This window comes from Thunnus maccoyii, chromosome 2 (genome assembly GCF_910596095.1).
Source record: "Thunnus maccoyii chromosome 2, fThuMac1.1, whole genome shotgun sequence".
Classification (NCBI taxonomy): domain Eukaryota; kingdom Metazoa; phylum Chordata; class Actinopteri; order Scombriformes; family Scombridae; genus Thunnus; species Thunnus maccoyii.
Genome location: NC_056534.1, coordinates 14,206,428 through 14,228,289, shown reverse-complemented (window position 1 = coordinate 14,228,289; position 21,862 = coordinate 14,206,428). Strand labels below are relative to the sequence as shown.

Sequence of the window (21,862 nt, the reverse complement as noted above, 5' to 3'; positions counted from 1 at the left end):
ACTGTTGCAGCTGGTCAAAGAAGAATAAATAAATCACTCTACAACAGTGCATCATATTTTATAAGCTGAGCATATATTTTGTATGTAAAATCTTGATGTGCAAAGTTACTAGAGTAGCTGTAAAATAAATATAGTTGAGTAAAAGGTACAATATTTCCCTCTGAAGTGGTGTATAATGTACTAAAGCTGGGCCTTAGCTACCATTGAGGACACAGATGTCATGTCTTTGGTCATATTTTTGGGACTTTGGGGGTTTTAATGAATTTAGGGGTTTACATTCTGCAGTTGTGAATCGGGTTTTTGGGGAGTTATTTAGTTTTTAGGCAAAAGAACTAAATAAATTAAATCAAATTCAAAGGACTTTAGTATAAATTACATAGCCTACCTGGCAGTGTAGATAAGGTTTAAACAACATTTAATTGTAATGTATGGAAATACAATTCACAGTAGTGAGGTACAGTAGCTTTAATTACCGCAAAAAATGTACAAAGTTGGTGCAGATGAAAATTTCTTCTGTGTGTAGGGTAGTCTTTGGGGAACTAAAACTCATGACCTCAGCATTACTTAAATTCTGGCTACAGCACTGGTATAAATAAACTCAAGTTAAGTACTTTAAATTGTACTGAAGTACTTGAGTACTTCAGTAAATCCTTTTTACTTTTCATCAATAATGGAAAATAGCCTACTGTTACAGTTCCCCAATGTACAGTACAGTTTACCAATGTTGAAACCAGTGGATGCTGCAGATATCAGTAAAACTATCTTTATTAGTAATTAAGATAATATTACAGCTTTAATACACTGTTATTATGAGATAAAACTGTCATTAAGCCTGATAAGACTCTGTATAAACTCAGTAGGTCTACAAATGTCTGTGGTCTAATGAATGTGTATTGAATCCTTATTATGAAAAAGTTTAGAGGCGCTTTCCTTCTATTCCTACTCATCAGCATCATCACCACCATCATCATCATCATCACCGCCCCTCCCTCCTCCTCCTCCTCGCACTGTTTTTTTTTTTTTTTATTCACGTGCAGCTCGCTCCCGCCTCACTCAGACATTCTGTCGCCAGCGCCGTGACGTCACCTGCGCCGGGAGCCTCCTCCGCTCTGAACGGTTTCCCTCCGCGTGTCCTCGGGATAATCTAGTCCCCCTCACCGCGGCAACCCTGAACTTGACTAATGAACTCGCAAAATGCTGCAAAACGGTTTATTGTGTTTTGTATCTCACCAGTAGAGATTTTTTTTTTTTTTAAAAGAGTTCTTTGAATTGATCCGACGTGTCTTTGTCTATGCAATTACAGTTTGACTGAGCTAATTTCTGTAATATTCACCATGAGGATTTAATGCCTGTCCTGCTCAATCAATATGAGTATTTTATTGTACTTAGAGGCCCTATGGTATTTTAACTTGCATAATGTTTTGAGTGGAAATCTATTTTCACCTTAAAAACTGACATTAGTTTCCCAATTTTAGTTATCAATCTTGTGATTTCCTTTTTGCAACAGATAATTCACTTCTTCATCTCTGTTTTGATCAGATAAAATATAACTTCCTCATCACAAAGTAGCCATTCTTGAATTTCTCTTAAGTGTGCCTCACAATATTTCTCATGTACATGGGTGGTCTGATTTAGCTCACTTCTGAGGAAATGACACTTTGTGTCCTCTGCTGCTGCCCTGCCTGAGGGCTATTTTCATGCATTAGCATGCAATATTAATGAGATGGTTTGAAGAACTGTCAAAGTTTCACTCTTGACATTGCACAATTACGCCCTTATACCCACCAGAGGAAAAGTGTACATCAGGTCTGAGCTGGTTGTGTGTGTGTCTGTGTATATTGTCTTGAGGTGAGATGTTGGGATGATGGCATGTATAAGCATGCTCTCCTGCTTATCCTGCTCTTTGACACTTTTGTTCCCCTGACAACATAAATAGTGCTTATCACATAACAATCAAAGCAAGAGTGGAACTGAGAGGCAGGCTTAACACAGTGCAGTTCAGAAGTTCACAATCAGATAAAACCACAGACTTGCCTGTCAAAACTTTTGCAAGAACTGCTTTGAGAGCAAGTGAATGTTTCTACAGCGGCCATGTACAGTAGAATTGAGTAGCTTTATAGCTTGTAAGTATTTTGAAAGGAAAGTCCAGTAATCAAGGTCTCCTCTTAGCAGCCCCCATTTAAGATTTTTTTTGATGATACTGAGAGATTACCAGGGTGAAACATTTGATCAAAAAAGTTCTTGAGATTACTTCATTGTGCAATAATACAGAAAAACGCAACCTCTAAAACCTGTCCCACATTTTGCTGGTATGTTCTGGGAGCCTCATGTTGAGAAAGATTCCCCTCTCTGCATTCTTTCTCTCTAAAATGCATCAACCAGACAACATTTCACCCCCTTCAACAGGCAACAAACTCTGACATCTGAAAAGAAACTCTCAGCTGGTGAGGACCTCTTCTATTTTAGCGAGAAAACCGCATTGTTTTACAGTTACATAATCAATTTCCACACAGTGACTGAAGATGTTAGATGTGTAAAAAGTAGGTCTTGTTATTGTCGGGGGCTGCATCCCGCGGCGTGATACTGGCGCTCAGCGGAGGGTGAGACGGCCCCGCGACTCACTGACGCCAGGCCGAGCAGACCCAAGACAGGCAGGGAGAGCACACGCAGGAGGAGACACAGAAAGAGAGAGCTGCAGTGAAAGAAAAAAAGGTACTGTAAACTTTTCAGGTTTTCAACCCTTTCAAAACGCTAAATGGAAAGTTTATTTATCTGTAAATTCACTCTTTGTAGTGTGCACGAGCTCCGTTTGCAGAGAAGTAGACCCCAACGGTTCTCAACTCAACAGTGTCAGTTGGCAGTTTCAAACTTTTTTTTTTCCTCTTTTACTCACAGTATCAGACTGAAATTGCAAATTCAGCCACATTTTAGACACAAGTTCTCTTTTAAATTGAATATTTGGGGTGTTTTTAAAAAATAACTATAGTAATGTGCAATAATGTAGGCTATCTTACTGTGTATTACAGAAAAACTGCCAGTTTCCATAGTAACATTGTTTAAGTGCTGCATTTACGCGTTAAAAAACACCACTAATTTGGGTTAAATCACTCAATAGCAGCTATCAGTATAAGCACTTGTAAGTATAAACTTTATAGTGACTTTTCAGCAGGAAATAAAGGTTATCCTGCTGTAATTCAACACATGGTATAGGCCTTTTTGGCTTATTAGGCTACAAGATGTAGATTAATAAGTGGTATTTTGGGGTAATACCCCTTTTCTTCATAACTGATCCATTGTTTTGTCTTTAAAATGTCAGGAAATTGTGAAAAAGATGTCCAGTTTACTATCACATGTGAGCTGCAAATCTTCATATTTAAGAAGCTGGGATAAGGTAATGCTAGGACTTCATGCTCAAAAATGACTTAAATGATTAATCATTACCAAAATTTGCAGATTAGTTTCCCGTGCATCCACTAATTGATGAACTGACTAGTTATTTCAGCTCTTCAGCTCTTTCAGATCATATTTTTATGTCACTAGATCAGTGGATAATGTATGCAGTGTAGTACAGCACGCTGGTTACAAATCCTCACATGCCATCCTTTTACCAAAATGACATTTTTAGCTTTTCATTATCTTATAGTCTTCTGGCTGATGCAGACTTAAATGCAGCTATTTCAGCTACACCGGTGTGCTCCACATGTGTGCTGTGTGTGGTTTTAGTTATATCAATGTGTTTATGAATTTGTGTGTGTTTGAGTATGTGAGACAGGGAGAAAGAAAGAGAAAGAGAGAGGGAGAGAGTGAGACCTACAGCAGCTAAGGCTAGATCTCCTGACATTATTGAAGATGACATATCAGATTACCCAAAGGACAGGAATTTGTCCTTGTCCATGATTTACCTCAATTGTTTTATCATCTTGCTTTCTCGGGGTGTGCAGCTTTAAATTCTGTTTGGAAATTAAACAAATGGTTTTTGCAGGATTGAAATGGCTGGGTTAGTTTTGCTTCAGGGTGAAGCCTCTTTAATAAATTGTAATGCAGATATGCCAGATGCTTTTATCAGGTTCATACCCTTCTTTATACTTACAAAACACTGCATTTACATGTATTTGCCTCCACATACCTAACATATCAAACATTACAGTGTTATTACTATCTATCTATCTATCTATCTATGATCATGGCAAAGGCAAAAAACTGCTAAACTACAAGGTGTAAATATAGGTTAGCTGCATTCCTGTATCCAGAGAGTCAGTCACAACAGTAGTGAGCAACGTCAAAACCCTCCCGTGTGTCTGTACGGCCTGGACAACATACCCTGCCATGTGTCGGGGTGAAGTGTCCACCCTAACACAACACTAACCCAACACTGAGTGCCAAGCATGGTTGAGATAGCTGCTTGAACCCCCATGTGTTTGCTAGTTATGTCTGCAGTCATGTGTGGACTGGTGTGTCTGGGACACAAAGAATCTGATCCCAGTTCAGCCCTTTAAAGTCATCGCTTGTGCCCTAAAGTGTAGGACAATGCTCACCACAATTTGGTGGCAGGAGGTTTTTCTGGTGTTTTCTGTGTCGTGCTCGGGAGTAGTGTGATGGCTGGATTACACTCACTTGTATGCAAGTGTCATCTTTTCCAGGTCAGAGCTGTGAGTGTGCGTGTGTGTTTGTGAGGAAAACTGACCCTGATGAGTTTAAGGAGCCTCTCAGGTCAATGCCATGTCTAGTCACTAAGGGCAGCCCCTCATGTCTGAGAGTGTAGTTATTTCAAGCATTGCTCTTAGACTGTTGTATATTGACATTTGCTTGCCACTAGGGCTGGGTATTTAGCTAAGCACTTTTCTGGCTTTACTGCCTGAAACGTGTCCTAAGTAGAGTCCAGTGGATACATATTCCTGGCTGATATTATTGGTCAATATAAGCTTATTGTATATATACTATCACTGTTAACAAGAAATGCAGTACAGAAAATCCAAACATATGTATGTTTGAGATAGTTTAGAACCAGTGTCGCTAATACAAGTTTGTCCACCAGAGAGCACTGACAACTTCATTTTTTAAACTGTAAAACGCCTCATTTAGAACATAAAGTACATTGGTCAAAATGCTGTTAATTAATTAATACAAATTTAAGGGATTCTCATCAAAATTTGGCTCTTCTCTTGTATGTAGGACAGAGTACAAAAAACTGTCAGTTACTGAAAGCTGGTGTTGGCTGTCTGGTGTGATTTATTGTCATGTTTACGTGTTCTATATATCGTATAGTTCTTGACTAATTGACTAATTTTAGCCTTTTTAATTCAGGCAAAGTGCTTGTGATTAGACAACATTTGAGGCCTATTTTGTTTAATTAAAAAAAAATTCAAACAATGACCAGTCCTAACGCCCACTTGTTTGTACACCTGCCAAGAGATTTCAGCACATTGCAACATGAGAAATTATAAACAAATAGGCAAAACATAAGCAAATGAAGAAATATCTTCACTACTCATGCATACTTTAGAAAAAAGAACCAAAACGTAGCAAATAAATAAGACACAAGTAAATTAAGAAACTCATTCACCAGGTTGACAAAATATCGTATCCTAAAAAAACACACTGCAAATACAGAAAACACAATCAAATACTGAAATGCTACAAGTTGTACAGAGGGGGACATTGAAAATCATTTTAAAAAGTTGACCATTTGCCAATAATGTTCGAAAATGAGCTAACAAAATGTGTTCTTCATTTGCCTCTGTTTTCTGATTTTTGCAGTGATTTGACCTCTCTGAGCCTCCGTAGGTTTGGATGAAACAAGCATCAATCGTTTGCCTCAAATCATATTGCTACAGATGCCACTCTGAGGGTGCTTTGAGACAACAAGTCTCAAAGCTGCAGTGCTATGATTTGTATTTGTGTAAAAGCATATATTGCATACTCATAGTGCCACTATTTACTCAGTTAAGACCCTTGAAGGCACTTAATTCGAGAAGTGCTCTGTGAAGAGACAAGATACACAGCATGAGCGTTCTCCGTTTCTTTCTCAAAAACACCCACTCTGTCTTAGATCTCTGGCTTTGCCGTCACTCTCACTTTCCTCCTCTCTTTTTCTCTCGGCATCATTTCCCTCTCTCCATCCCTTTTCCTCTTTATCTATCACTCTCTCTCTTCCTGCACTCCTCTGTTTATAGCCAGTGACTCCATTGAGCGGGGGCTAATGGAGGCCCCATCCAGGACCCTGCTGATAAATAATGTAGCTTCTTTATAATGCCCTGTCCCCAGGGAGGGTCCAGAGAGCATCATTACTGCCTCCTCATCCTACACAGCCCAGGCCTAAATTGATTAACAGACACTGGAGCGGTGCAAAATGATCCATGGGGCTAGTGTAGTGGCTAACAGCTCGCACCAGGTGGTTCAAACCCTCCGCCTGTCAGTGTCGCATGATCCCACTCTGTGCTCCCATTAGCCTCAGTCTCTGTCCGGTGGGCTAACTGATGGGCATAACAAGCTACCGCTAACACAATAGCGAGAGAGCATTGCTCGGACTCGGCTGTAGGGAATGTCAGAGTGGTTTTTATGGGGCTGTTGTGTAAATGATGGTGTGTGTTTCAGTTTTTATAGGGAGGAGAGCAGCGGCCGAGGCCACTGCAGGCATCTATGTGACTCTTCATTGACTGTGTGAGACATGGGTGATGAGGCTCAGCGGTTGATGTCTACATATAGATAATTGAACTCACAGTGTCTTCTAATCAGTGAAGAAATTGTCAGTAGGAATCAATTAGTGACCAGTGGAGACACAATCCTTTTGTCTAATGGAAAAGTGCTACAAGCTTGTTGGGAGTGTTTTCCAATATCTTTCAAACGAACAATGATGGGCCAGAATTTTGAATAAATGGTTTTCATTTTGTGGTTTTAATTAGTCCGTAATGGATTCATTGTTTATCAAGCAAAAATGCCCAATATTCTGTGTTTTTAGCCTCTCAATTGTGATTATTCCGACATTTTATAGACAAAAACAATGAAGTGATTAATCAAGAAAATAATCTGCAGATTAATCGAATGAAAATGATCCTCAGTTGTAGCCCTATAACATTTTAAAAGTGTGTCTTCTTATCTTAAATGACAAACAGGTTTTGTTGAAAAACTTGTTTATGTTTGTTAAACAACAAAAGATGTGATAATCCATTGATTGTTGAAGTCATTTAAAGTCTGTTTTATATCACTGTAAATGGAACATCTTTAGGTTTTGGACTACTGCTTCAACAAAACAAGTAATTTGAAGACATCGTTTTGGGCCTCAGGAAATTGTGATTGACATTTTTCAGTACTTTCTGGCATTTTGTGGATGCGAAAATAGTTGATAGATGAATCATTAATTAAATAGAGTTCAGTTTCTGCCCTAATTTGATCAGATCTGAGATAAATATATTGTTTTCAGAATAGGTTTTGATGTGATAGCTCTAAAATATTTCAGATAATCTTTTGGAAAGTTGTAGCAGAAAACATTATGGCAAACGTCCTGGTCTATACATAGGTATAGGAAGAGGGAGGCACAATGGTGTCTTTATATTTTGACTGCGTCCCAGACAACACTAAACTAGCATTGTCCAAAGAACCAACACAAAGCCATATCAGGCCCTTTAAGCATGCAGTCAGGCCAGCAGACAGATATTACTAACTGTAAGACTTGGAAATGTCTGAGAGATATGGTCTCCAACTGCAGCAGAATGACAGCAGAGGATTGTGAAGCTTGCTCCAGATGTTACAGCGCAGTACTTTCTGGAATCTTCCATCTGAAATGGATTAAAGGTTGTCTTTCTGCAGCTAGTCCTGAACTTGTGCTGATAGTGCTGGCTGTCACTGAGAGGCCATCAAAGCAGCTCTGTGGCTGGATGTGGATCAAAAAGACTCCCCTGCATGTCTGGGTGGTGACCCTGCTACCAAGATGTTATTGCTGTTTTTGCCTTTTGAACTTTATGCTGTATTGTTATTTTCCGTGCTCAGCTCTTAAGCACATATTATGCTCTCTGTGAAGATGTGCTGAGTCCGTTTTACATCAGACACAGACAAGGTCATAATGTAGAGCGATACATCAGCTTTTGCAGATGTCCAAATAACAACAATAAAAAGAATACTTTGTATATGAAGTTTGAGTCAACAATCCAATGATCCAGCAATTGTCTTGGCACAGACTGAAATGTTTGCGTAGCTGTCACATTTCAAAAGCTGACATTTAATTTCAGGTCAGATATGTAATGTTGTTTAAAGCTGAAGTTATTATTATATCAAATAGCCAATCTACACAAAATTAATCTGCATCTGTTGATCATTTTTATACATTTGTACCTCAACTCTTTCTGAGTTACTGTTCTCTAACACTCGATTCTCTTGCCTCGCTTGTAAGTCGTTTTGGATGAAAGTGTCTGCCAAATCACAAAATGTAAATGTAAAATAATTGATAAACTGTCATTTTTCAAGCAAAAATGACAAAAATGTCCATGTCCCAGCTTCTCAAATGTGAGGATTTGCTGCTTTTTCTCGTTTTAGTAAACAAAATATATTTGGACTGTTGGTTGGACAATTCAAGCAATTTGAATATGTCCCTTTGGGCTCTTGATGGCCATTTTTCATTATTGTGTGATGTTGTTTCTTTGTATCTTTGTTGTATAGATCAAACTATGAGTGAATGAATTGAGAAAATAATCACCAGATTAATTGAAAATGAAAAAAAATCGTTAGTTGAAGCCATAATCTGGTTTACTTTTACTCTGTGATGATATAGTTCCTGGTTTGAATAAAACTTTGCAAATGTATGCTATTGAATTTAGGTCTTGTATGACTGGTTTCTAAGGTTTTTAATGATATTTAACAGTGAAAACATTTGGAGGCTTCTTGGTATCTGTACCAAAACTCAGCTACCATATCTGCACTAATATTGAACATTTTTAAATAAAACCCAGCCCTGATACTTTGTACATGAATTTAGAGGCAACATCACAGAAATATGGCTAAACAGGGTAGAACAGATTCTTCATCCATGACATTTTTGACCCATGCTCCTTCACTCTTAACAGTTTCGCTGCAAAGAAAGGAGTGTTCATGGTGTAGAGAGAACAAGAAAGGAAGATAAAAGTCAGGGGTGGGAAGTTTAGGAAACTCCCTTTTTTCCTTTCCCACCCTGCACCTGTGGAAAAACCTGCAGGTCTCAGCAAAAGGAAGTGATGTTGCTGCTGTGCTAGTGATGACAGATATGAAGACATAACTACACAGCGTGTTTCCTGTCTCTCTGATGGCGGAGAATAGGACTCTTAATGTGCTAGCAGGGTGTGATATCGTAGTGAGGTCTTGAGACATGTTTGCCTTTGATCTTACACACACAAACACACTCACATAGACACACCCTAGTTTGCCCGTATGTCCCCTCTCTCTTGTGTTAGAAGTTCAACGTCACTTTTTAGATGAGCCAATGTGATTCAGGGGCCAAGCTAAGTATAGGTGCAAGTTGCCGCTTTCCTGTCAGTGTTGTTGGCAATAGTAAGTGACCAGGGCCTCCACAACACACGCACACACACACACGTTGTAAACAGCACCTGTTCTCATCAAACTTCCCTGCCTGTTTGTCAGTATGATGTAGCCTACACATGCAGTAGCCGACAAAGATAGAAATCGCTATTCATCCCTTAATCTGAAGGGCCAAGAATAACTCCTGAGCAGTCTTAATGATGTATTTGTTCTTGCTCGTAGGAAATCCAATATACTGCAGGCTTTACTGTCAGAGAGTGATGCATCCTCATCTGTGAGTCAGTAGGGATGAAAAGGTGGTGGATTTCTGACATGCCGTTTATTTGATTCTGGCCTTGCATCTGCACATTTATGCGCTGCCAAAGCTCAACCATAACTACGTTTTTATCTCCCTAATTGCATTCAGGAAAACTTGAAAAGAAGATAGAACTAGGAGAGCTCAATGCCCTGTTGTTTTCCCTTTTAAAAGCTAGAATGTGTGCACCTCCTGGCTATGAATTGCTCCTGTGGGACCCGAGTGAATGGGCACATTTATCCTGGGGTCCACACACGCACTTCCTTTTTATTGTCCCGAATGTTGCCAGATTCCTGCCCCAAACCAGTGTTTGTTGGTTAGTAGTGTTGAAGCTTTGTAGAACATTTGCCTCAGCAGGCCACTCATTAAAAGTCTCCTTCTTCTGAAAACTGAAAGACGGGCTTTTCAAATCTCACGTGTATTCAGAGCTGTCAGAAAAACTCTTTTTCTGCTTTAACTGCTTCCAACACATGTAAGAGAACAACGAGGAGAATTTTAAAATCTCTTCCTCTTTTCGTTCTGTAGTTGACTCGGTTAAAATAAGGAGTTGGTGATATGGATAAAATATCATGGTATATGTAACTCAATATTGCAATATCAATTGTTGTGGCTTAGATAGTGGAGCGGGTGTCCATTGATTGCAGGGCTGGTGGTTTGATCCCCAGCTCCCCCCTGTCCATTTGTCAAAGTGTCCTTGGGCAAGATGCTGAACCCCAAATTGCTCACAATGGTCAGGCCAGCGCCTTACATGACAACTCTGCTGCCATTGGTGTGTGAGTATGTGTGTCAGTGGATAAATGAGAGGCAAATAGTGAAGTGCTTTGTCTCTTAAGGTATATAAGCAATTGTCACATTAATCAATGATAAATATAATATTAAGAAGTAGCTGATGGATTGATAGAGCTGCAATAGAGCTGTTAAAATGTCTGCAAAGTGAATCAGGTGTTTAACATGTACGCCAAATTCCTCAACAGTTTTCCCTATAGACTGTGTAGGCTGCATGCTGTATATGAAGTCCTTTGCTGTAAATGACATTAGTAAGTGGTGGTAATTTGACAAGCCATACGGACAGGAAGCTATCTGGAGAATGTGTGGTTTGGGCTGACATTCACAGGTGGGCGTCCGTTATGACTCCTCTGCCAGTTTCTTAGAAGCCATAGCAGACATAGCCATGACAGTTATGACGGTGACATCATTAGCCCCCCGAATCGTCACACCGGGTGAGACATCGCTGCTCATAAAGCAAAGGAGGTTAGGAATAAGTTAATGTACTCAGCAGCGAGCCAGACTGATGTGCAGAAGTTTGTTTGAAATCTCTGATGGAAGACATTTTTACTGTTAGAAGCTAATCTACTTCTTCTTTTCTTCTAGCAAAAGACCTGATCTGACGTGCTGGAAGCTGAGGAATAACTGAAACTCCTAAAAAGACAAACAAACATTCAAATAATATTTCACCCTTTGTCCTCTTAAAACTGGACTGTCCTCCACCTGCTGCTCTAACTTCTTTTGAACTGAAAGGAGAGGGGAGGAGGGCGGCTTGTCCATCATGAACGTCACCTCACTCTTCTCCTTCACCAGCCCAGCGGTGAAACGGCTGCTGGGCTGGAAGCAGGGAGACGAGGAAGAGAAATGGGCGGAAAAGGCAGTGGATGCTCTGGTTAAGAAACTGAAAAAGAAGAAGGGAGCCATGGAGGAACTGGAGAGGGCTCTCAGCTGCCCAGGTCAGCCCAGTAACTGTGTGACAATCCCCCGCTCTCTGGACGGACGGCTGCAGGTGTCCCACAGGAAAGGTCTGCCGCATGTCATTTATTGTCGGGTGTGGCGCTGGCCTGACCTGCAGTCCCACCATGAGCTGAAGGCCCTGGAGTGCTGCGAGTACCCGTTTGGCTCCAAACAGAAGGATGTGTGTATCAACCCCTACCACTACAAACGTGTGGACAGTCCAGGTGAGTGATATGTTCCTGATATAATTAACGGTGCACCAATCCGACGCGCCGGATCGTATTCTCTAATAATAGTAACTGTTGATACCCCAAGTTGAGGTATCAGAATCAGTATCGGAAAAGAAAAAGTTGGATTGGTGCAGCCCTAGGAATTATGACACAGATGCTGAAACGGTGTAAAATTAAATTCTGCAGACGGAATCTCTGAATTGGTGGCTTAGTGGTTAAGAAACATACCATGTACGGTGATCGTACCTAGTTCGATTCCAGCAGGCATATTTTCCCTTTTAAAACATGCCAAAAAAAACTGAACTGAAACTTATATTTCAATGACTTTCTGCTAAAAAAAGACTATTAGTCCTTCCCTGAAATCCCTGTCTTTTCCTTTCTGGTAATTTCTTCTGCACACGGTCAGTTACTCTACTCCTCCATCTCTTATCTTGCTGTTGTCTGTCTGTTTAAAACGAAAAGCAACACCACCACATACATTTCATTCACGAGATTTATTTGAGAAATTTGACCTTACCAGGAGAGGATGTTAAATCCAGGGTCAAGAGATTTTAGCGTACTGCTTCCCGTAGTGTAGATGCAAGACAAATCAAACACTATTTGGCCTCTTACTAAACAGAAAATGAGGGTCAGCTGACAAGATAGAAACAGCTGTGTGCCGGGTGCTAGAGTAAAGGGCTAAGTGTGTGTGTGTGTGTGAGCAGGAAATTCCATCCGGGGAGAATGAGGGCTTTGTTTTGGGCATGCTCTGTACTGCTGGATTTTTTTTTAACATTTATGCACACATTTACCACACTCAGACACACACACACTCTCACATTTGCACGCACGTTACGAAAACGAGGATACACACACACAGACACACAAACCCATGACCACACGCACAGTTTCTCTGGAACAGGAAGCCAGTCACCCACACACAATGGGAGGAAAGAGTTGTTGCCTGCCTTGCACACTTTTTGTTTTAGCAGCGGGTGGAAGACTGAAGGCTGAGGTGATTCAACCCCAGAGCACCTGTCTATCCATGCTACCCCCCTGCACTTCTCCTCTAACCCCACACACACACACACACACAAACCACACATCCTGTCAATCTCCCTTGACTATTCTACCAAACACCACAGCTGTCCGCCTGCTCTACATATAACCTTTGAAATAAACTGCTACATTGATGCATTGGCCTGCTGCAGCACACATGGGCTACCTGCAGGAACACTGACAGCGGCGCGGGCCCCATCTAAAATTTCAGCACAAGCTTTATTTATCTGGGCAGGTATTTATAGACACAAGTGGAGCGTATCTCTGTGGTTTGTATGTACTGCACCTGAATAGCCCTCACATCAGCCAGGATATTTACCCCAAGTGATGAATTCCTCAAGATTGGCTCGCCTCAAAATCTGAGAGTCTGGGCCAAATACTGCTGGCTAAGACCAACAGGCTGGAAGCTGACATTTGGAAAATGCAGGGACATCTGCGCCCTGAACGTAGAATGATGGAGAGTGCCAGAAAGAGATTTCTGTATTATACTACAATTAAAGAACTCAGTACTTATTGAGTTTGTGTCTTTATGTTTGCATGCGTGTGTGTAATTGTGATTGTCTAGTGGTGAAAAGATTTGTTTTATAAACAAAGATGAATATGTAAATTTCTTCATTAAAACCCAATTGGAAAATTGTGGTGTTACATCAGCTAAGTTACATAACCCCTGAAATAATGAGAAAAAGACAGTCAAGGAAATATGTAAGAAACAAAATACAATAAAACCCATCAGTAATTAACTTAAATACTGCACATTTAAACATGTTTTTTGAGCTGTACACTTGTCTGTGCTTTGATGAAACACATTAATGCTGGTGTTAATATTGACATTGACACCAAATTTATAAAAATCGGCGTTTCATTGGTTGAAAATGGTTCAACCTGTCATCTACTATTTAAAATCAGCCTTGAAAAGGCGGGGCCAATGCTGACATAGAATGGACCATTTGGGAGTTCATGAAACTTATTCTCTACATCATGAAAATTATATGAACAGTAGAAAGTTAACAGTCACCTCCCCCAGCCCCCACCCAGTGTGAGTCTGTGAAACAGTGCAGCCCGTCCACGCCCGTTTTCAAATATATGCTGATTGAGACAGTTTTAGTTTCAGCAGCCAACAGCAGCACTGCCCTGCTGGAGGAAATCTCTCCGTCTTCTAAAACTGTCTTCATGTGAAAATAAACCAAGTTAAACACAGACAGCACTGTTTGTCTTTCTCTCACTATCATTATTATTATTGTTATTATTATTATTATTATTATTATTATCATCATCATTCTTCTCTGGCCAGTGGATGTCACTGAGCAACTCCTGCCCTCTTGCCTCACACATCCACGCCCCACTCCCCCCCTCTCACGGGGGAGACACAATATACAGTGATAACGGCACATATTTTAATAATAATGGTGACAGCGACACTACATGAGCGTGGGTAACCAGGGTAACTTGGCTAAGTTGGCGGGCATAAATCCATGTGCATGCTACCCGCAAGCTACAGCGAAGTGGTGCACTGCCAAAACGTTCCGGGTGGAACTCAAGCACTAGAATTTATATTGTTGCGCATGTCAGAGTGAGTGGATTATTAAACTATTTTGACTGTAATTGTTTGAATCAAGGAGCATACCGAAGCGAGGAAAGTCGCGTACCAAACCAAACATCCTGTACCGAACGGTTCGGGATGAACCGTTACACCCCTAACAATGATAGTGCTGCATTAATACACGGCACATTAGTGCAAGTCATGAAACAAAAAATCAAATCGAATATCTGTCAATTTTGTATTGTTGGATAGACCAAAGAAAAGCAATCAGAGGTTGTCACCTTGGACCCTGGCAAATTATGATGGGCATTCTTCATTATTTTCTGACATTATATAGACTAAAGGGTTATTTGATTAGTTAAAACATAAATACAGATCAATCAATAATGAAAATAATTGTATAATTGTGTTTTCAGAATTTTGGAGTTAGCAGTATTACCTGCATTCAGGCTGACCTCTAGAGATTCAAAGATAAAGTCAACACAGTCAATATCATCTATGGGGTCAAACAATATGATATGATTTTTAAAAGCCTGATACTTTTTCCTTTACTAACTGTTACAAGAATATGAAACTGAAAAAAGCATGAAATTATTCGTGAAGTACAGTTTTATTTGACTAAAAGGATTGGTTGGAGAGTTTCTGAGGCATTGAAGCGCTTTCTGTTTTAACCATTTTTGTCTGTCTTTGTCCTCAGTGCTGCCCCCTGTGTTGGTACCAAGGAACAGTGAGTTTAATGCCAAGCATACGATGTTGCCTCGCTTCCGCAATCCTCTACAACAGAATGAGCCGCACATGCCACAGAATGCCACCTTCCCAGAATCCTTTCCTCAGGCCAACACAATGCCTTTCCCCAATTCGCCGGGAAACAGCTACCCAAACTCGCCGGGAAGCGGCAGCAACGTCACCTTCCCTCATTCACCATCCAGCTCCGAGCCCAGCAGTCCATTCCAGATGCCAGGTAAGATCTGTAGTTATTATCTTCCACTTCCCTCCTCTCCCTCCATACTGAACTACAACAATTAATTTCTCTGCTCTTTGTTCTGCCTCCTCCCTGATGCAGAGACTCCCCCTCCTGCCTACATGCCCCCAGAGGAGCAGATGACTCAAGATTGCCCCCAGCCAATGGACACCAACCTCATGGCACCACCCTTGCCCTTAGAGAGTAACAACCGGGCAGGTAACCATGGCAGTAACTATCTCAAATACACAAATGTCCTTGTGTTCACAGTGATATCATCCACATAAAGCTGTCTGCACCTGCTCTCCTTGATCTGCAGGTGCAAATTTCTGGGAAACCTTGTTGTTTTTAAAGTTTTATTCTCTCCTGTGGTCAAACTCCAAACTCATGAAAATAAAAACCTCAGTTGCGTTTGTATACCATGTCCTGACAGATAAAACCTGAACAGTGTGCTAGTTTACAGTGAGGCTCTGTGGGTGTGAGCGCAGGGGAAGCTCAAAGCCTCAGCAAATTAAGCCAGGCCTCAGAACAGTTTTATGAGGCCTATAAAAGCCAGGGCTTATGTCATCTCTGCTGGTGGTAATGACTTGAAACTCGTTAACGATAAGATTCACTAATTACCTCCAACTTTCAGATCTGAAATGTGGTGCAATAATTGCTGCTATCTCGACTCTGTGGTTTTGCTTTTATTGTACTAGACAGACACATCTGAACCCTGCATTCATGAATTCGTAATAGACCCTAAAATGGACATGTACTGGATTCAAGGGCCATCCGATTTAAAGGGAAATTCCGTAATTCTTGTAGTGTTAGCCATATATTCTATCAGTAATAATAAGAATGCAGTCACCAAGTTATTTTCTGAGAACTTGGAACAGCATCACTAAAAGTCTGGTTGAGTAAGGTTTCAAACAAAAGCCCAAATTAGCCAAACATATTTCCAAGAGAAAAGAAACACAAATGGTAAATTTAACTGTCCTTTGTAAGCATCCATCACAGTTTACAGACCTATGCACAGTTTTCATGTGCAGTGAGGGATTGTTTCAAGTGTGCTCACTTTAAAGTTTTATCTCTAGATAAAGTAATTTAGATAAGTGGTTCTAAGCATTGTTGCTTGTGACCTCTTAATAACAAAGCAATGTTTACTTTGGACTCTTCATCACAATGTGCATGTCTGTGAGTTGCGAGCAGTGCAGTCAAAGAGTGATTTTCCCTCCTCAGAATTTTAGAGGCCTTAAAATGTAAACTATTAGTATTATAGTATTTCATAAGAAAATACTGTGAAAACCAACAACTTTGTGTAGAAAAATTGTGTTTTTCCTCAATTTATACTCTGGTACATCATCTTGTGACCCTTTGTTGGGGTCGAGATCCACTGAGTGGGAACGTCTGATTCAGATATTCTGGTTAAACTGTTGGCTTGTTTACAACCTGTCCCATTGCTTGCTTGTATTTTTTTCACTTTAGGTTAGGGTTATATATCATTGTAGCAGTTATTTTGGTGAGCATGAAGTTATAACAGATAGAAACAATGACCTAAACAACAGAAATAAGACCCAAGTTGTAATAAACCAAAATGTTCCTTCAATGGTTAAATTTTCAGGAAAAATAGTAAGAGGCTGCTGTAGGGTACACACCATGCAGATGTTTGCAGTGTAATTATTCTCACTTCACATTGGAATAACAGCTGCCAGAAAGTTTGTTTTCCACCCCTTACACACAAAATATTTGTACTTCTGTATCATCATACACTCAAGGACCAAAAATTGTGCCCACACATGGTGACAGCATTTGCGGGAAGAGCTGTTGAAATGTTTGCTGGAAGTGGGAGTTTGGGGAGTTTTTAATTTCTTTTCCACAAGCTGCATCCTGTACAGAGGAGCTGGTTTCTATTGTAGGCCAGCTCTGGGAAGGGGACAGACAAAACACACCTGCTAGCCAGTGCCACGCTACAGAGGAAGTTCAGGAGAAGTATGCGCTTAGATAAACACGATTTATTCCTCTCTCAGAGAGGGTGAGGCCAGCTGGCACTGCCTCATCCGAGATACCAGGCACACAGGGCATGGCCAGGCACCTTCTATTGACTGTTTGACTGCTCAATAAAGGTTGGCACACAGACCACAGACAGTCTGCATGCTTTGGGATGCATCTGCACCGATTTTGGTCAGCATAAATCTACACAAATTTTGCCAGTGGGTCTTATATGTTTATTCAGATCTCTATTATGGGCTACATGGGACAATTTGGAAGAAATAACTGTCCGGATGAGTAAGATTTATAGCTGTGCCTCTACTGGCATCATTGGCTCCTGGCAGCTTGTCTGCACAGGAGTCAGCACAGAGGAGTCTTAAATGTGCATTAAATGTGTCTGTGTCTGTCTGTGCATGTACATTGTGCTCAGCTCACTCCTGTGACCTGTTAATGTGTTTCCTGTGCAGATGTGCAGCCTGTGGCCTATGAGGAACCCAAGCACTGGTGCTCTATTGTTTACTACGAGCTCAACAATCGTGTCGGAGAGGCGTTCCAGGCTTCCTCCACCAGCGTGCTCGTTGACGGTTTCACAGATCCCTCCAATAACCGCAACCGATTCTGCCTCGGCCTGCTCTCCAACGTGAACCGCAACTCCACCATTGAGAACACCCGGCGGCACATCGGCAAAGGTGCAGTATGCAAAGCCTGTCAATGACTGCAGTGCACTGACTGTCAACAGACAAGACTAAATCAATTAATGTTGTCAATAGATGTTGGGATTGGGATCTAGAGTAGAACAAAACAATAACAACAAATTGAGTAAACATTTTAGTGTATTGATTTTAGATTGACCACACTAATTTTTTGGGGGCCTTTGCTTTTGTCATTGAAAGTAACCAACGCTTTATCCTCTGCTGCTTCTTCTTAGGTGTCCATTTGTATTACGTTGGTGGTGAGGTGTACGCAGAATGTCTGAGTGATAGCAGTATCTTCGTCCAGAGTCGTAACTGTAACTACCACCACGGCTTCCATCCCACAACTGTGTGTAAGATTCCCAGCGGCTGCAGCCTGAAGATTTTCAACAACCAGGAGTTTGCTGAACTGCTGGCCCAGTCTGTTAACCACGGCTTTGAGGCTGTTTATGAGCTCACCAAGATGTGTACCATCCGTATGAGCTTTGTTAAGGTAGGTTTTCAGATTTAAATGAGAGGAAAGAACAGTATTGATTTTTTTGGACTGCCTAATATTGATATATAACTTAGTACACTTGGCATCAACTGACTATGAGTTGAGTTCTACAGTTGAGTCATTTTTAATTCTTAAAATCAACTTCTTTGTTGTTCGGGCTCTCAGCTTGTAGAAATTCAATTATTTTGATTATTAAACACTAGTGAACATTGGATTTCAAAGATCAGTAACACAAAATCTCAATTTTAATCAACATCTGCAGACTGACTATCATGATGCATACAATGAACAGCTCATTTGAGTTTCCTCAAACGTTCCTCTTTTCCCTTTACTACTGGATGCATTTTCTATTTACTATTCTAATCACAAGATTATGTGTTACGATGTAAAGTGCAGCAAACAGTATTTTCTGAGATTAAAATTTACAACTTTTGGATGCTTGAGGATGTAAAATCAGGTTGAAAATACTGTAAGTTTAAACCAATCTGCTCCATTTGAAATGGTATGTTTCCTTAAAATCTCTAAAAACCACACTTCAACACTTGAGTCCCTCAACCTTTAGCACTTTGTTGATTGTTGCACCACTTTGTTGTTTCTTATGCACTTGTCTACTTATAGTCGTTTCTTACTCTAATAATTGGTCAGCTACTTTGTACCGCGGCTGTTTTTGAGTCACTGTCCTTTAATGCTTGATTGTCTTGCCTTGCTTGTATGTCGCTTTGGATAAAAGCGTTTGCCAAATGACAAAATGTAAAAACAGTGAGTCTTGTCTGTTGTTAGTACCCAACATCAGCTACCACTACTTTGCTGTCTGTAAAAATGTCTTTCTTTTAAAACCCGTTTGACATTCTGAGTTGTTTATATCAGCCTAAACATGGAACATCTTGATACAGAGTCAAGTATTTACATGGACTAAAGTAAAACTTGGTATTAATATTTGTCAGTCCAAATAATAAAAGAATCAACAAACAACAAATCAGGTGAAAGAAAAACATTTGTGTCCCGATTCTTATACTAAGCCATGTTTTTCCATTTGTTCCAGGGCTGGGGAGCAGAGTACCACCGCCAAGATGTGACCAGCACACCCTGCTGGATTGAGATTCACCTGCATGGTCCCCTGCAGTGGTTGGATAAGGTGCTAACCCAGATGGGTTCCCCCCACAACCCTATATCCTCTGTGTCCTAGGCTTCACTGTCCTCAGCCCTGTGGCTGTCCATACCCCAGCATTTTGGTCTAAGTAGCAAGAATAGGGGCTAGCTGGTCCCAGACTGGCTTGTGTTTCAGCCAATCTGCTTTTTCTGGTAACTGATGAGGTTTTGACTGAAACACAAGCTGATCTTGGACCCGTAAGGCTGGGCGGGTTGTTAAATGGATTGGTTTGTTCTCTACTTGAAGGACGTCTGAATTGGGCACATTTACAGACTGGGAGAGGAGTAAGCAAAGTGAGCGTGATGCAACTGGAAGATACTTGATCTTTGTGACCAACTGTAATAATTAGACCATCACACTCATCATGATGCAAGTATCTTGCTCCCACAATTTCTCTTTTTCATTGTTCTATTATTCTGACTCATGGTGACTAGTTTGCATCTAAATATTCCCTCGGAAATCCAGATATACATGTGTAGTTACAATAATTATGGGACATTCCAGGTCACCAAAATTGCAGTCGGCTGCTCTCTACTGTCTGACTGCAATGAAGTTGACATGAAATGTACTTATGATATGTACAAAGTTAGCAGGGACTTGGAGGATGACCAGTATGACTGAAAAATTTTAATCATCTCCAGATACTTAAATAAGTATGCTGTTTCCTCAAAGTGTTCTTTTTTAAGGTAGAGCTAAATGAATTAAAGCAGTGCAAAGTTACTATAACATCAAAATGAAATCCCATATCACAAATCATGAGAAAATAATACGAGGGAAAAAATTAGGGGGAGTATGAGAGTTTAGGGTGGGGTTTAGTGTGGGGCATGGCACTAAAAGGGCATTTCAGACAAAAAAAGACTAATGTTTAAATGTTGCTCATCTTGTTTTACACTTGTGTTTCAAATGAATTTTAAAGAAAAAAAGACTAGTGTTTAGATATATTCACTACTAGAATATGTGCTGTGCAGTCTGGTTTTGCAAAGCATAGTTTGGTTAGTGTAGTGCTACACATTTAAGACTGGTAGCTGAACACCAAGCAGAGGCAAGTACAAGTGCAGCTTAATTAGTCCCTTACTGTATACACTACAGCGAAATCAAATGTGTCAAGTACGGAGTCACATTGAGGACATAAATATTTCAGTGACTGTGCTTCATTCTCTTACTACATTGACTGAGCAAAACTTGTTAAATGACTGTTATGGGAAGATGTTGAGCATTCAAATTTTAATTGTTGACTGAGAAATCAGTTACTGATGTCCCAATATGATTTTTTTTAATAAAATGCAGATATTGCCATTCAGTTCTTTTATGCTTTGAGCAATCTTACTTGCTATTAAACTGTTATACTCTTTACATTCTTTTTGTATTTTTGAACTTGTTTTCTGTTTTGTTTGTCTGCACTTTCACCTCTTTGTTTTGTTTTGTTTTTCTCCTTTTTTTTTCCTGTTTTTGCTCAGTAAAACTCCCAGAAAAGCAGTTTTATTCCATGAATATCAAGTCTCTACTGGAAGATTCAAATAAATTTGTTTCATTACTTGCAACATGTCTGTCTCTTTTATGAACAGTCAGGGCATGTTTGTGTGTGTGCGTGTTAGTGTGTCATTGTGTGTGTGTGTTTAATTATAGGCCACCCATGCTAAGAAAATATGCTTCATGGCATTGTCAGGGATTTTCAAAAACATCAACCAAACTCTTAGTGTCTGTGTGTGTGTGTGTCTAGAGGAAGACCTTCAATTAGGGAGGCACAACAATTACAAGTGCATCTGAAAGCCAACTGCACTAATGTTAAGCGTAATTGCATTTTCCAGTAAATGGCATGAAAATACATGAAATAATGTGTTTTCCCTTGTTTTATGGGACACATTGTGACAGGCCTGGCACAGTTACAACCAGCTTCCAGGAAGCTCCCTTGGAAATCACTGACTGAAATGTGTGTTTATGCGTGCAGGAGTTTCATTTGACTGTACATGACTTGGGTGGCATGGTTGCACGGAGGTTAGTACTGCGGCCTCCCAAGAGTTTGCATGTTTCTCCCAAATTCCACAGACAGGCACGTCAGGTGGACTGGAAATTCAGGATGTCTATGACTTAAGATGTCAGTGAGTGTTCGTCTACCCCGAGTGTTACAGGCCTGCGATGTACTGGCAGTCTATCCAAGCTGTCTCATTGCCCAATGTTCTGTGTATCATAGAAGTGGTTCTAGTATCTATCTGTTCTGTTTCTCTATTTAACTAAACAGCAATAGGTGGATGGAGAAAGTGTA

The 21,862-nt window shown here is 40.4% G+C and overlaps 1 protein-coding gene across 1 annotated transcript; it reads left to right on the top strand.

Moving 5' to 3' along the window:
- Positions 1-2,604: 2,604 nt before the first annotated feature.
- Positions 2,605-21,140, top strand: smad1 (SMAD family member 1). Its single transcript, XM_042436036.1, has 7 exons — positions 2,605-2,712; positions 11,171-11,745; positions 15,027-15,290; positions 15,393-15,509; positions 17,729-17,950; positions 18,190-18,446; positions 19,492-21,140. Exons 2-7 carry the CDS (start codon positions 11,346-11,348, stop codon positions 19,633-19,635), a joined length of 1,404 nt encoding a protein of 467 aa, XP_042291970.1. The 5' UTR covers positions 2,605-2,712; positions 11,171-11,345; the 3' UTR covers positions 19,636-21,140.
- Positions 21,141-21,862: the final 722 nt, after the last annotated feature.